The sequence below is a fragment of the Stylophora pistillata genome, chromosome 12 (assembly GCF_964205215.1).
Source record: "Stylophora pistillata chromosome 12, jaStyPist1.2, whole genome shotgun sequence".
Lineage (NCBI taxonomy): Eukaryota > Metazoa > Cnidaria > Anthozoa > Scleractinia > Pocilloporidae > Stylophora > Stylophora pistillata.
The window spans coordinates 24,904,827-24,919,207 of record NC_142530.1 but is presented as its reverse complement, the minus strand read 5'-3'; the positions used below and the strand labels follow the sequence as shown (position 1 = coordinate 24,919,207).

The 14,381-nt window shown below is 37.7% G+C and overlaps 2 protein-coding genes across 2 annotated transcripts; one reads left to right on the top strand and one right to left on the bottom strand.

Annotated features, from left to right (window-relative positions):
* Positions 1-6,484: 6,484 nt before the first annotated feature.
* On the bottom strand, positions 6,485-8,962 carry LOC111323594 (retinoschisin-like). Its single transcript, XM_088740952.1, has 2 exons — positions 8,219-8,962; positions 6,485-7,479 (listed from the first exon to the last, which is right to left on the bottom strand). Exons 1-2 carry the CDS (start codon positions 8,225-8,227, stop codon positions 7,321-7,323), a joined length of 168 nt encoding a protein of 55 aa, XP_088597078.1. The 5' UTR covers positions 8,228-8,962; the 3' UTR covers positions 6,485-7,320.
* Positions 8,963-9,609: 647 nt separating this feature from the next.
* LOC111323593 (progranulin) lies at positions 9,610-12,804 on the top strand. The gene is made up of 4 exons (XM_022926985.2): positions 9,610-10,494; positions 11,007-11,129; positions 11,635-11,981; positions 12,256-12,804. The coding sequence occupies exons 1-4, from the start codon at positions 10,477-10,479 to the stop codon at positions 12,428-12,430; spliced, it is 663 nt and encodes a 220-aa protein (XP_022782720.2). The 5' UTR covers positions 9,610-10,476; the 3' UTR covers positions 12,431-12,804.
* The last annotated feature ends 1,577 nt before the right edge of the window (positions 12,805-14,381 follow it).

Here is a 14,381-nt window from a genome sequence, read left to right as displayed (position 1 = left end):
CCGGCAATCAAACTCTTTGGTAAGCATGGGCAAGGGTATAGGGACCACATGAAAGGCGTTCTGATGACTGCTTACGTCGCAATGTCGAAAGAAGCCCCTGTGTGGAGCGAGAAAGATGGCAAAGTGTTCCACTCGCTTTTCGAATGGTGGAGAATTGGTTAGACACTGATCGGGAAGCCCATCCTCCATCACGTGAATTTTATGTTTTCGAATTCGCGAGCGTGTGAACAAAAAAAAGTTCTGAAATAGTTAACATACCCGAAAACCACCATTTTAAATAATCTTAACTGACAATTATCAGTAAGTCAAATCTAGAGATTCCATGATTTTTCCACAATAATAAAATAGGATCAAGTCTTTCTCCAAACCTTGAGAAACGCCCATAAGTAATCAAAAACTGCTGAGAAATGTCCATTTTTCTTAGCTTCAGAGTGATCAATGTTTATTGCCTCAATGTGACAGGGATCGTGACAAGAGTGAACTCTTCCGACGCACCATAGAAATGAAAACTGGAAATGACCTGACCGTGTAGTGTTACAATCATAGTACGAAGCGAAACTTTGAGAGGCTGAATGCGTGTTTCCAATATTGCAAATAGGTAGTGCTCCTTTGAATAATTAACCTGCGGTTTTAGATCGCTCTAAATCAATTTGGATGTCGGAAAATCTTGAAGTTAGCGTTTATCACCTAAAATACGTGCATACAAAAGCATAAGGAGGTTTCGTTTGACTTGGGTTAATTTTTGTAAGTTAAAACACTGGGCAAAATAGCCACATAACGATTGATTAGGAAATTTCTCGTTTGTCGTCTATGGCAATTATAGGTACTTCACACTAAATTTGATATTTTCTCCCAGGCTCACTATTGTAACCGCAAAAAAATTCCTCTAAACAAATAGAGAGAGAGGGAGAGCGAAAAACAGTTATAGTGACGCCTTTCATTGCTGTAAGCAGGCGGTTTTGGCCGGGCTGACAAAGCCAACGGATTTTGTTTCCCGCTGTTTTTCACTTTATCATGCCCTAGCATTATCGAAGTTGATTGCCGTCAGAGAGAAGCATTAACTGTATAATTAGATACTAAGTAGGAGAAGCGAATTTATGAGAAAACCGAAATCGGACGTGCTTTCCTTAAAACAGCTGATAAAAAACTGCGACAAATGTAAAGCATGTAACTTAATTATCTGCATGACTGTCTAATTATGCTGAATTGCGGGTTTCCGAAACACCGCCATAGGGCAGCAGAACAGACCTCCCTTAACATTCCCACCGAACAAGGTAAACAAAAGAAATAAATACACGTCCACATTCATTGAAATATTCATTGAAATAATTACGGGTTATTGAATTTCATTTTATTTATACTTACTAAATAAACTGTTTCCGCGGCGCACTGATCAATTGTCAACAAGCCGCCTCGCGCGTGCTTTGCGTAAATATAGTAGCTATTTTGGAAATAATTCAAATTAAATCGAATAAATTGTAAAAGATGCGGTCACTTAATGAAAAAAGAGACGAAACTTGCAAAACCGACAAAGATTAAGGTTAAATTAAAATTAATTACATTATACCAAGTTGTTCTCTTTTAAGCTTAGAATCTCCGGAAATAAGCGTCGGCTTCAAGCATAGAGAGGCAATGCTGTTTATGCTATTTTTATCTTGCCCCCAAAATGACGAGTCCCTTCGTCTACTTTCTCATATTGAATTTTAAAGAAAGACAGAGTGGTCTACGGTTTTACAAGCGATCACAAGTACAAAATCATACGAATATACTAAAGAACTGGCAAAAAGGACTTTGGTTATGTGTTTCTTTTTTTTTCTGTGCTTTCAGGGCAACGTAATTGCAGTTTAGCCTCAAATATGTAATTGAAACCTTAGTACGTGTGAGAAGTACGTTTATATGCTGATAATTTGATCAAGATGCTTTTACAAGATTTCCAAGATGGCTGAAGATCTCTTAACTTCTGGTTGAGACCTAAAAGTGCGATCAATCATTAGCGCATTTGCATGGTCTTGAGTTTAACTGCATGGGTTGATTTGCCTTAATTTAATCATGCTTCGGCAAACTATGGACTATAAATTGGACTATTCTAATTTACTGCCTACTCTTGACATACTACATGCCTTTTTGCCCATATCCATGTACTTCAATCATTGTATTATGCATACATATTCTTGTGTAAAACGTCTGTATCCTGCTAAAGATGCAATAGTTTGTAGTACAGTCATCGTAAAGGAGGCTTTGATTTGATTTGAGGGTCCAGAATAGGTTTAGTTTGTCGTGATCCGAAGGCTGGCTTATTCGGAGCAGCGGTTTGTGGAATATGAAATAAAAACAACAAGAGAAAACAGAGCACGGCTAACAAACAGGATTGGGGGAAACGGTAATCTCACTGTAGGATAATTACCTCTATTATCAGACGAACTTTCCAGCACTTCCAGTTTCAGTTTCTCTACTTTGTCTAAGAAAGAACCTTAAGTCACCGGCTGCTCTCAAGGATTGACAAAAACAATCGAGGGTGAAGCGAAGAGGATTCCTGGAAGAATTTCTCGTTAAAAGAATTGGCAATTGAGACGACTGAGTGAGAAGTTCTATCAAAAGAAATTCCCATTTTCAGCTCCAACATAAATTACACAAAGAAGTCTTTGAATTCTGGATGTGTTCGGTGTCTTCGGTGCGAAAAATTATTTTTTAATTCAGCTGTTAAAGTGCCTGCTGCCGAACTTTGATTCGATGTGCTAGTGTCATATTTTGTTGGGAAACGTGTTCCGAACCTACTTTTACAGTTGTTCGATTAAAACTGTCTACCTTTCTTTTCGCATGTGCTTTTAATGCACCACTAAACTGAGTGGGATCATTCAGTTTCCACTTAGCCCTTTCAGCGAGCGAAAGTTTTACAAAGCTTCAAGAAACGTGCTTTCTTGAGGAGAATTTTGCCTTCAGTTGTAAATAAAGGCACCCTGTAATGACAAACAAGAAACAGGAATGTTTGTATCTTTCTGAGCAGTTTTCCTTCAGTTATAAATAAATGGCGCACTGTACTGCGGTGAAAAACACTGACAAAACAAGACAAACAAGAAACACGAATTTCGCAAGACTATGATTTCATAAACCTAATGTTTGTTACTTACAAAACTGAACTGACGTAATGTTGGCTTCTGTTTATTTGGCTGGCTCATTAACCTTCCAAAGTAGCACATCGAAATTTTGGAGATATGTGGACGCAAGATTCCGAAAATCTAGCCGTCTCGGTAGAGCGGCTTTCGGTTTTTTTTTTTTTTTCTTTTTTTTTTTTTTACTTTTTCACGTACATAGATTTGGAGGTGGGCGGGTATGAAATTACTACGGTTTGGTTCCTTTCCAAAGGACGTGACATTCTAAAGCGTAGGTTTGGAGCAAAGAATATACATGATGCAGTTAATTTCCGGTCGTTTAACGACTGATTACATATGAGAAAAAGTTTGAAATACTTTGTCTCAATTATTGTAGTCAAATCTGGAATTATATACTTGTTATGCAATATTTTATTTCGTTCGAACGTGCAAATATTTGTCGTACAGAATTCAAAGTTTTATACCTGTCAAGACTAAGTTAATTAAGGAATTCATAAGATATAAGAATTTCCGCTCTGAATTTTCTGAAGTTAAGGCCAGTTTTTTTTTTTTTGCGCTTGATTTATCGAAAAATAAACCAATTTTCTTTGTTGCGAGAGAACAGAATTTTTAAGGACATCGTTTTGCTTTTAAGAATGGAAAAGGAATCAAAATCTTATTTACTGAGCACTTGTACCCGATTATTATTTACATGGATTATCGTGGTAAATTATGAAATATGTTTATTAAAACAAGATACTACATCACGCCTGACTGCAAAATATCTGGTATTTATCAGTCCTTCGACGAGCTCAGAGTTATGTAATTTTGTATTTTTCGTTTGTGACGACCTTTCCCCGACAACCTTTAAAAGAGAGCAATGGATCTGATCGGTGGGATTTTAATCCAATGAAGTGGAATACAGTTTCAAAAAATGCTAGTATAACCTTTCAGCGTTCTTCAGAGCTAGAAACTTCTTCTCAAAGTAGTATACAAGTCTCTATTATCGCCAGCTCGTATTGGCGTGGCAACCCTATCGCGTACCCATAGCGCTCAAATCGAGATTCCCCCTCTGTTTCTCAGACATTTCTACTTAAATAAGTCGCCGAAAAGATTCTTAGTAGCCCGTGAGAAGACCCTTGTAATTTGTGATTCAGCACGAGTGGTTCGCCCGCAGGAAAAAATGAGGCACGATTTGATGAGAGGCAAGCAGGAGTTCTAGCACTTGTGCCAGACCCCCAGAAAAACTCTCCCCGACTCGTCTCAAGTCTCCTCACGGGCGAAGAAACGCGTGTCCTGCCTTGCCGTTATTAAGTTCTTCTTGTGTAAGATTGAACGCTCCAAACCCAAGTTTGCCTCATTATGGACGCATGTTAATTTTTATTATAATTCCTCAGTTTGTAGAGGTCATAGACTTTGGGATTAATAGTCTCGGTTTGCACTGAAAATCAATTGCTGTATTGAAAAAAGGGCTTTTTCATCAGTAAAAAGGGTTTTCTCTTTAAAAAAATATAATTTATTGACTTACCTAAAGAAACGTTTTCTTGTCGGTCAAAATTTCAGCTCAAAATTTAGTTTACTAGACAGATTCCAATTGTGCATTTAGTTGTAGGTGGCAATTTATTCATTCAGAGTACAGTCATCGGCAATGCTTACACGTAGTTTGAAGCCACCTAAACGTGGCTCGCTTTTCCTTTAACTGAGTAAAGTCGTCATACTCATTTATTCACTATTCCGCCTAATTCAGTAACCGCCTCCCGGTTAGCTCAATGGATAGAGCGCTGGACTGTTGTGCGGGAGGTCGAGGGTTCGAGCCTCGGCCGGACCAACACTCAAGGTCTTAAAATAATTGAGAAGAATATGCTACCTTTCTATAACATCAAGAAATGGTTAGATATTCTAGTTTTCTCGGATAGGGACGAATAAATGGAGGTCTCGTCTCCTGCAAGGTTGGGGTGGGAGACGTTAATTTCCCACGCACAAGATTACTGTGTGATGGATGTCCTCCCCTGGGATGGGATGGGTGGGTTTGTTGGAGTTTGAACCTCGTAGGGGACTCTTGTCCTATTGTTTCTGCTCCATTACTTGGAAGAAATCCTTGAATAAATAAATAAATAAATAAATAAATAAATAAATAAATAATAAATAAATAATAAATAAATAATAAATAAATAATAAATAAATAATAAATAAATAATAAATAAATAATAAATAAATAATAAATAAATAATAAATAAATAATTAATATATAAATAAATATGCATCTGAAATAAAACCTTACAACGGAATCCCATTTGTGGTTTTCGGGAGTTACAAAATTCCTAGAAATTTTCGTGAAAATTCGTCTGAAGCGGATGATTATTCCTATCAGTATATTGTAGCAAAACATGTCTGTTAGCTACTGAGCATAATTATTCAATAATAACATAACATACAACAAGAGAGTACCAACAGCATTCAATCATTAGAACATATACAACCCAATTGACGGACGGATAAATTTAAAAGCTTCATTGTTTTGTTTGTCAATTGCATTTTTGACCCACCTCTCAAAATATCCTGTCAAATATGTTCGGTGAAATCAACTTTTCAAGCATTGCAAGTCTAGCAAGGTGGCTTCAAAGAAAGGCTTTACTGAGTGAATTTCTTTGACAATACCTGATCTGCAGCCATAGAGTTCAGGGCTGTAGCCAGATTTCATGACAACACGAGGCAAGTTTCGAGCGCCGAAGGTGCGAGCCGTTAGAGGGGTCTGGGGGCGTGCCCCTCAGAAAACTTTGAAATCTAGTTAGAAATGCTCTTTTAAGGATTTTCCGTGGCATTTTTCTTCAGAAAAGTCAATCTTTAAGAAAAAAATTTAAAAAGGCCAAAATGCTAGCTACGGCCCTGGAGTTCAACCCTCATGGATATGTGACCGTACCAGGCTCTTGGGCGGAAACGACTGTAATGCGCCCTTATTGGAGGATTCGGGGAATGGGAAACAACAGTGTCTGGGTCGGTGTTTCTTAGAAATTCCTGATTAGTTTTAAATCAAAAAATAAAAGTAACAAAGAAAGCAGGCTTAAAATGTGTAGGGTTTTTAGATACGTCATGTCTTGTAGAAGTATTAAAGTGAAACATTTATCTATTGACTGATGAGGTTTGCTACTAAAGTGTTTTTCTGAGTTCTTGCAACAAATGAACTCTTCTCTGGTTTTCAAGCACACGACGAAATTATAGTAGTCTAATTTCTTTTTTATGCGTTGGGCTATTGTATGATCAAACAGCTTATCTTAATTTTTCCTTTTCGTTGGTTCTTCTGCTCAAGGATACAAGGAGACTTACGCAGAGAGGAACTTCCTTACGGTCGAATAGGCGGACTAATGAGGTCCTCTGGAGTCTACAACTCTGATAAAAAAAAAAAAAGGTCAAGGTTTACTTTATTTTGTAACTGGCCTTGTTCTTTGTAAAAGTGAAAATGTGACCCGTCATCGCTGAACTGCACATGTACTTTGTAACCCACTGGCTGTACGTTTTTCTTCCTTGTGTCGCAACACGAGTCCCCATGTTGCCGTTAAATCCTAAATTTATTTAGAGCCACTGGTTGCTAGCATTTGTTCTTGCTGACCAAACTCTTTGTTTGTTACCAGCTGCCTGGAAGAAGAGTCTTCCCTGGGCGGCAGCATGATTTGCGTCCCACTACGGTGAAGAGGTGATCTGCCAGTCACGGATTTCACGGTTTTGCATTCCGAGAGCTTTTTTGCATGCTATAGATGTAAAAATTTCGAAATAAAAATGATAACTTTGAGGTCATTTATTGCAGAATATGATGAATTTTAGTCAGAGAATAATTTTAGAAGCTGCGACTGTTTACAAAGTAAAGTGCAACTTTTGACTTACCTTAGAAGCAGACACGTCAAGCACACACGTTTTTCAAAAAAGGTATGCTTTTTAACTAAATGAGGCTGTTGTCCAGTATTTTGAAATTCGGTGTGGATCTTTAAAACTGTGAAGGACTTCTAATGGAGCGGTTATTACCTATTTTTTCGTTAACATTCTAACCTATAATAATGAATAACATCTAACTTCTTACTAAATCTCCCTTGAATCAAATATGAACATGACGTCACAAAAGGAAATGATCACTAATTAACTTTTAAATGATAAACGAGTTTTTTGTTAGCGCCGTAGGAAATGTCTAGAGTAGAGTTTGGAGAATATGCATATTGTTGTTCGGTTTTAAAGGGTTAATTTACATGTGAATGACATCATCTTCACACCCAGAAAACTCTATCCTCATGGATATATGGCGATGCCACGCCACAGGTTGTAAACGAATATAACGTGCTGTGATTGGTGGCTTTAACTCGTGATAAACAGCTGTATCTCTGTCAGTGTTTCCAGTCACTTCCTGCAAAGGGAAAGTGCCGGCTGTGTGAGAAATTATTTGAGAACGTTTTGGCAAACGACTGTCATTGCCGTTTGTTCGAATCTGAAATTTTAAACAGTTCATAAAAATCCAATGCTAGGGCGCTTTATCTGTTTTCTGATTTGTTGAGGCAGCGAATGATGAAGAAATATTAAAGATAGATAAAAGTTATTTATTTATTTTTTTTTTTGATAACGAGAAGACTCAGTAGAGAAGACGTGAGAGCTTGGTATAGGTTAAGGAAGCTTGGAGTTTCAGCTTCAAGGAAGTTTGTTTATTCCTGTAATCGAATAGCTCTTATTCCAGTTTTTCGTGCTTGGTTTAGTTGGGCAGCGGTTGCCTATATTAGCGTGAATGAAAGCAAGGCTATCGGATCGAGCTTCCCTAAAGATTACAATAGTAGAGATGTCAATTATAAGCATAAGCGTCGAAAATGTTAAATTATTTCCAAAATCAGCGTTTCAGAGAAATAGAAGAGAACCAAGGAATTATAAACAAGGGTGGGGAATATAAAAACGGATAGACAGCTTGAGAAGTCGGACTAATGTCTCTTTTTTAGTTTATTTCATTAGTGTCAAAGAGTCGGTGTCAGTAATATCACTTGAAAATGAAAGAAGACTGCTGACACATTGATGAATCGGAAGACACGAAAAGAACTTGGCTGCCGAAATCCTCGAGAGTTCACACCCTCGTGTTGATTTTCATTCCTATTCATTCTTACCTTGTTCATATTTTGTCCTCTCTCTCTGTAGTACTGGTAGTTTCTAGTACTAGTATTTCCTTTTTTACCGGGCCTTCTGCCGCTTCCCTGGACCACGATACCAGAAAGAAACAAGCCCAATCATGAGCATCTCCATCTGGAAGCCTTAAATCCTTATGATAAAAAAATATTAAACTTTTGTTTATTCCTGACTCATAAAAGGTGGAAGTTTCGGTAACTTTTTTTACTGTTCGAAGCAATCAAAGCGCAAACATAAGAACAAGAGTTTCTAACTTCATCGGAAATGCCATGCAAAATATTAAAGACCTAGAGGGAAAATCTTGTACAATCTTCTTGACTGATGCAAAAACATGCGTTCGTAAAGCGATTGATCATTAACAAGAGCTAATACCCACTAATTGACCCTTGCTCACCACAGAGTCTCCTGTAGCTCAGTGGTTAGAGCATCCGACTAGATCACGGAGGGTCGTGGGTCCAAATCCCATCTGGAAACTCGATTTTTCTCTTATATTAAAAATTGTTTATTTCATCTTTACATGCTCACTTTGGGGGCTGGTTGGCTGCATGTGATGCTTTAATGCATGTGATGCTTTAATGTGACAGCGTGATGCTGTTAGTGAGCTTCTATGCGCTAGCTGATGTTTGGCTGTGTAGCCGCGTGATGCGGTTCCAGTCAATACCCACCAATTGACCCTTGCTCACCATAGAGTCTCCTGTAGCTCAGTGGTTAGAGCATCCGACTAGATCACGGAGGGTCGTGGGTCCAAATCCCATCTGGAAAACTCGATTTTTCTCTTATATAATGATTAGGCGTCAATTAAATACTTCGAAGTCGATTCTGGAGGGAGGATTATTCCCGGACGATTGTTTAGTAGGAGCTCTGAGGAATAACATCATAATTGTTTCCAAGAATGCTTCAATGTTCGCTGCGTGAATCAAAAGCCGAGAAAATTATTTTGTGAGTCGAAGGAAAACAGTACAGTAAGGTGACAAAAAAGATTGTGATATTAACCAAAAGAAAAATATGTAAAAAAAAAAAACCTGACTATGGTGTTAATGATAGAATTATCGGGTATCACTACAGCCAAAGTTATTGCGTAATATTTGGAAGCGAGATAGGCCTAGAATTACTTATTTACCCGGAGAACCAAATTATCAGAATGCACTGAAAGAAATCAGTTAATGTGTAACAAAATGAAAGAAATCAACCTTTGTCAGAAAGACCAAGAAATTATTGCCTATAAGCTGAACCCTGTTTACAGTGATAATGATAATTTAGTTGAGAACAAACAAACAAAAAACAAAACAAAAGACTGTTGGTAACATGAAAAAGTCATCTCCTTAATTCTCATGTTTAACATGTGATCAGGTTGGTAACTTGTGACTGTCAAAGATATGTCATAGAAGACTCCACAAGAAAATGACGGGACTCGTGACTTTTTGTGATTGATTTTTAAGTTCTTACTGGGTATGAAACTATTGATATTGGCATGCTGTTCTCTTTGAATCTGTCGTTTGTCCTTTGAAAAGTTCAGAGTTCCCAATAATTTCGGTCATACGTACCATACTCAATAAAATTTCTGCCGTCTTGTCAGGACACGTCTGTTAGAAGCATTGAGAATGCGTTTTTCTTTCCGAGTAGACAAAATTTTCTGAAATCTTTTCTATCAAAATACTCTAGTAAATATGGAAAAAAGATGTGTTAAAAACATCAGCAATAAGGAGTGAATAAACAGAATGAAATCAATTAATTTCATAACCTTAAACTCTAGAAGATAAATAGAGAGATTTCTATTTAGAGATCATATTGCAGCCAATTGGCTGAAGTACATAACATTTTATAATAAATACAGAAAATGTATGAAATTGCTATAGTACAGGTTAAAAAGCTAGAAACTGATGAAACTACTGTGCTAAATCATGTCCGTATATTTACACTAAGTTGTTGTTCGCTAGTCTACCCGTTGCTGGGATGAACGAGCGCTGGAAAAATTTGTTTTCAAATGAGTGAAGTTTCGAAATGAATGAAAATCACATGCACCAAGTCATTTTATTATCACGAGTAGTCGAGAGTGTTCTTACTAGCTCAGAGCTGGTATTAATAAGTAAGATAAGATAATTAATGATAAGTCTCAAGCGCTGAGTCAGTTTATCGTGAGGAGTAGTCGAGAGTGTTCTCGCCAGCTCAGAGGTTCGGGTTTCTACGGAATACCTTCCATAATAATGAGCGATTTGCTTACCTACGATTTTCTTCTACGATGCACGGAACTGAGCAGGTAAGTTCTTTCGTTATAATTCCATCCCTTCCACTAAGAGTAATTATACCTTTCACTTGTTATTGAAACGGGAATAAGTTACGACATAAAAGGACCTGTATGTCTGCAAGAAGTATGATCGATAGTTTTGAACTTAAATTAACTCCTGCGACTACAACATCTAAGTTGATCCACATAAATTACACCTGACTAAGCTTCACCACACTGAACACCAAACCAAACTACTATAATTACAGTTAAGTGCTCAAAAAGAGGCCAAGTAGGCCACTGCATCAAGCTAATTCAAATTCTTTGAAATAGTAGGATAACTTCTTGCCATCCATTTGTGATCAGGTTTTTTTTGTTTTGGTGAGCGAAACCGATATTTGATGTGTTTGTTCTTGGGGCCGCAACTGAAGCCATCTCTTCTAGTCAGCTCCTTAAAGCGTAATTTAGCACTTTTTTTTCGCATGATTAAAAAGGATAAAATCTGGATGCTGTATGGTGAAAAAATTGTTTTTTTCATTGAGCAGATGAAGCGGTCTGTTATTTCACCTTTAGCACTACTCATCAGCTATGTGGTGACTATCTCCTGTGCTGAAGAACTCACAGGGAAAACACTGGCCGACCTGAAGATGCCATTAACATTGACTTCAGTATGTTTACATTTCTGAGTTGTTTTTTTGATATTTTTTGTCTATACCATAGAGATTCATTAATCGTACGATATGTCTTTTCTTTGCTGCAAATATTGTTAGAACTAGTATCTGTGTACCTACATGATTGATTTTTTTCCCAAATATTCTTGCGAAATAAAGAATTGATAAATTATCATCGACATTTCAATAAAGGAAAACAAAGTAACCATTCTTCAATTGGGTGTGAACATGACAATTTCCTTCTTGCGGCCGGATCTTTTTCTTGTTCGTGAGGTCACGTTAGAAACTTTATGTTTGCGTAGGTACAAATTATTTAATTTGTTTGAAGACAAAACATTTTTTTTCTTTCGTACCCCACTATTACGAACTATCGCTATTACGGACACTAAATCTACATCCTAGGGATGTCCGAAATAGCGGGAGTCGCCTGTATGTTTTGTTGAGTATGTTATAAGCAGTAAAATTTGTCCGTGAACGACCAACTTGTGCATTTCTTTTGTAGCGGGACACTGCATTAGTAAATAGTTCAGTGGTAACTTGCCCCGATGGATCGCATTGCCAGGATGGTCATCCATGTTGTCTTACGAGCACACTATTCAGGTGGTATGTATGCTGTGATTATAAATATGGTATTTGCTGCGACGACCTTAGGCATTGCTGTCCGAGAGGATTCAGGTGTCTTCCCGAAACAGGGTGTACTAGGGCAGGTATCTTGCAGAAAACTAAGGTAGAAAAGAATACTGTTGATACAGGGATCGTCATCTGCTCCGATGGACGCCAAGGTTGCTGTCCTTATACGAATGCAACTTGCTGCTCGGACCACAATCTTTGCTGTCCCTCTGGATACAGGTAAAAGCGAGTCGCAGCTTTCTAACTCTGTCCACATAACATGTGTATTTCCTTTTAAGATATGTATTTTTCTCTGGTTTGTACATCTCTCTGTCGAAAACAAAATATTTCACTCGAGTGGTTTGCTTCGTTTCTGTCGGTCTATGAGTCATGCAGTTAATTGGACAAAGGCCTGATGTCCCGGTTTGTCTATCAGAGAAAGTAGCAGTCTTCTTTACACTGCCCTCTTTCACTGACCCACACTTTTCCTTCTCTTTTACTCCTAATTTTGCAGATGTGACCAGAATGCTAAGATGTGTGTTCTTGGAAATGTCCGCGTCCCGATGTTGCGAATCACAAAGTGCCCCCGTGGAGGAAAGTCCCCGACAGTCAACTCAAGCGAGAAGATTCGCTTTAGACCACAACATGTTCAAAATGGGGAACTTGAGGCAGACGATCTCCCCCAATAAGCAAAGCTCTTACAAGGCACAGTCTCGCCTTTCATAGACGCACCAATAACACGCCGGAACAGCATTGAATGAAGTGGCTGTGACGCACAATCTTACCTCTTCTAACTTGCTATGACAATCAATGTTGCCTACGTGGTTCAGAATTTATGAGTCATAATTCTGTTTGTTTGCCTGCTTGTTTCTTTATCTCTGTAATGAACCAAGTTTATTTCAACGATATGGCGTAGCCCCTTCAATTAAAGTAGATTTAATCTGTTCATGTTGTCCTACAATTGATTGAGATGAGGAGAGCAGACCACCCCACATACCTATTTTAAGTAATCAATATTTTTTGTCTCCAATATAGATAATAAAAGGTTTATTTCATAATGGGACTTTTAGTAGCGTTTTTTTTTTTTTAAGTCTGGACACGAATTTTAGCTGTTTATTGTAAAATCATCCGCGAGAAATATTTAAAAAAAACTTTAAGTGTAACACCGAAGTGAGCTCACAGAAAAAAAAAAAAAAAAAACGCTTACAATAACAAGTGTCTTGATCTTTCAGGATCATTTTAACTCGTGAATTGCGCGCATGCGCAAGAACGTGTTGTAGATAGAATGTGAAGAATGGCACTCGCTCGCTCGCTTGATTGGTCAATTCCTGTAAACTTTTTTTTCCATTTTAGGCTTTTTAGTGCATTTGATAGTTTTTTGCGAGTAACAAACAAACGAAATGGCAACCCCTGTTGCTAAGAATAGTGGTGGGGTGAAAAAGAAGCCAAGATAATCTTAAAAGAGTTTAAAACTATACGTTTTTTATCCGTTAATTAAAGTTTGCCCAATCTCCGAATAATATTTTGTCTCTTGCAATGTATATTTCATTTATGGCGTCAATACGTCTATTTTTGAATGCATATATCCAGGGAAATGACTATTGTGTCCGAAAAAGAAAAAAGGAAAACAAAGAAAGGAAGTTAAGCGATAGGTGCGTATTAAGTTTTTACTCAAAAATGAAGATGAAAAATAAAAATCGCTGAATATTAATATTTTCGTATGTGTGCAAACAGGCACGCGGGTCATATTTCAGAAGGAAAATGCAAATTTGTCCGTGAGCGAAGAGATCTCAAGTTTCATGGTCTTTCATGAAATCTGTCAATAGGAAGCAAGAGGAAAATGACCAAGAAATATTTCGGGACGACAGTTTTATTCTAAACGGCTCTTGACTTGCCGTTATAAGCACAAAACGTACAAATTTCTTACGTGTACAAAGCCAACGCGGCAAAATTCATAATGTTTAGATCGTTGTTTACTTGACCTCACGGCCAGAAAATTGCGTAGCGTTTTGTTGAAAATTCTGAAAAACTACGATTTAACACAAAAAATTCTGTTAAGGTATACTTTTTGAACATATTGTTACTCGATTTTCACCGGGCCATTGAATTATCAAATTGTCGCTAAGCCCTGCTTGAAGTCCGAAGGTTCGGTTTGTAATTAGGTCCTTTCATAGTTAACCCTCGATTAACTATGGTCCTTTAGAGAATCGTACTGTCGTTGACTCGAGAGCTTATTCTGTCACCTTTAAGACCTTGATATCCCTTATTTTTCAAGGAGAGTATTCTATAGCATTGTTACTTTATATTCTGAGTTCCACAAGGTCTAACTCGATCGCAAAGGAACGAAAAATACGACTTGAAAATTTTGAAGCTCGGCCGCGCGGACGCCATATTTTCAAATTTGATCATTTAGTATGAATGCACGGAATGATGCCCCTCTAGTACCTTTGAAAGCCATCAAATGTATCCGTAAACGACGGATTCTGATTTGTTTATTGATCTCCAAGTTATAGAGGAAGTTTGGGGGAAAATATTCTGCTTAGTAGGGGAGGTAGAAGGGAAAGCGTTCTCGCGCGAGCCAATCGCTCGGTTCGGGCGGTAACTCATTCATTCATTCATTCATTAATATTCTTATTCGCA

What these genes read in the sequence shown, in the direction of transcription:
- LOC111323593 (XM_022926985.2), top strand. An exon ending in TGCCATTAACATTGACTTCA is followed by an intron (nt 11,130 to 11,634) that starts GTATGTTTACAT and finishes TTTCTTTTGTAG; the next exon opens with CGGGACACTGCATTAGTAAA. An exon ending in TGCTGTCCCTCTGGATACAG is followed by an intron (nt 11,982 to 12,255) that starts GTAAAAGCGAGT and finishes CTAATTTTGCAG; the next exon opens with ATGTGACCAGAATGCTAAGA.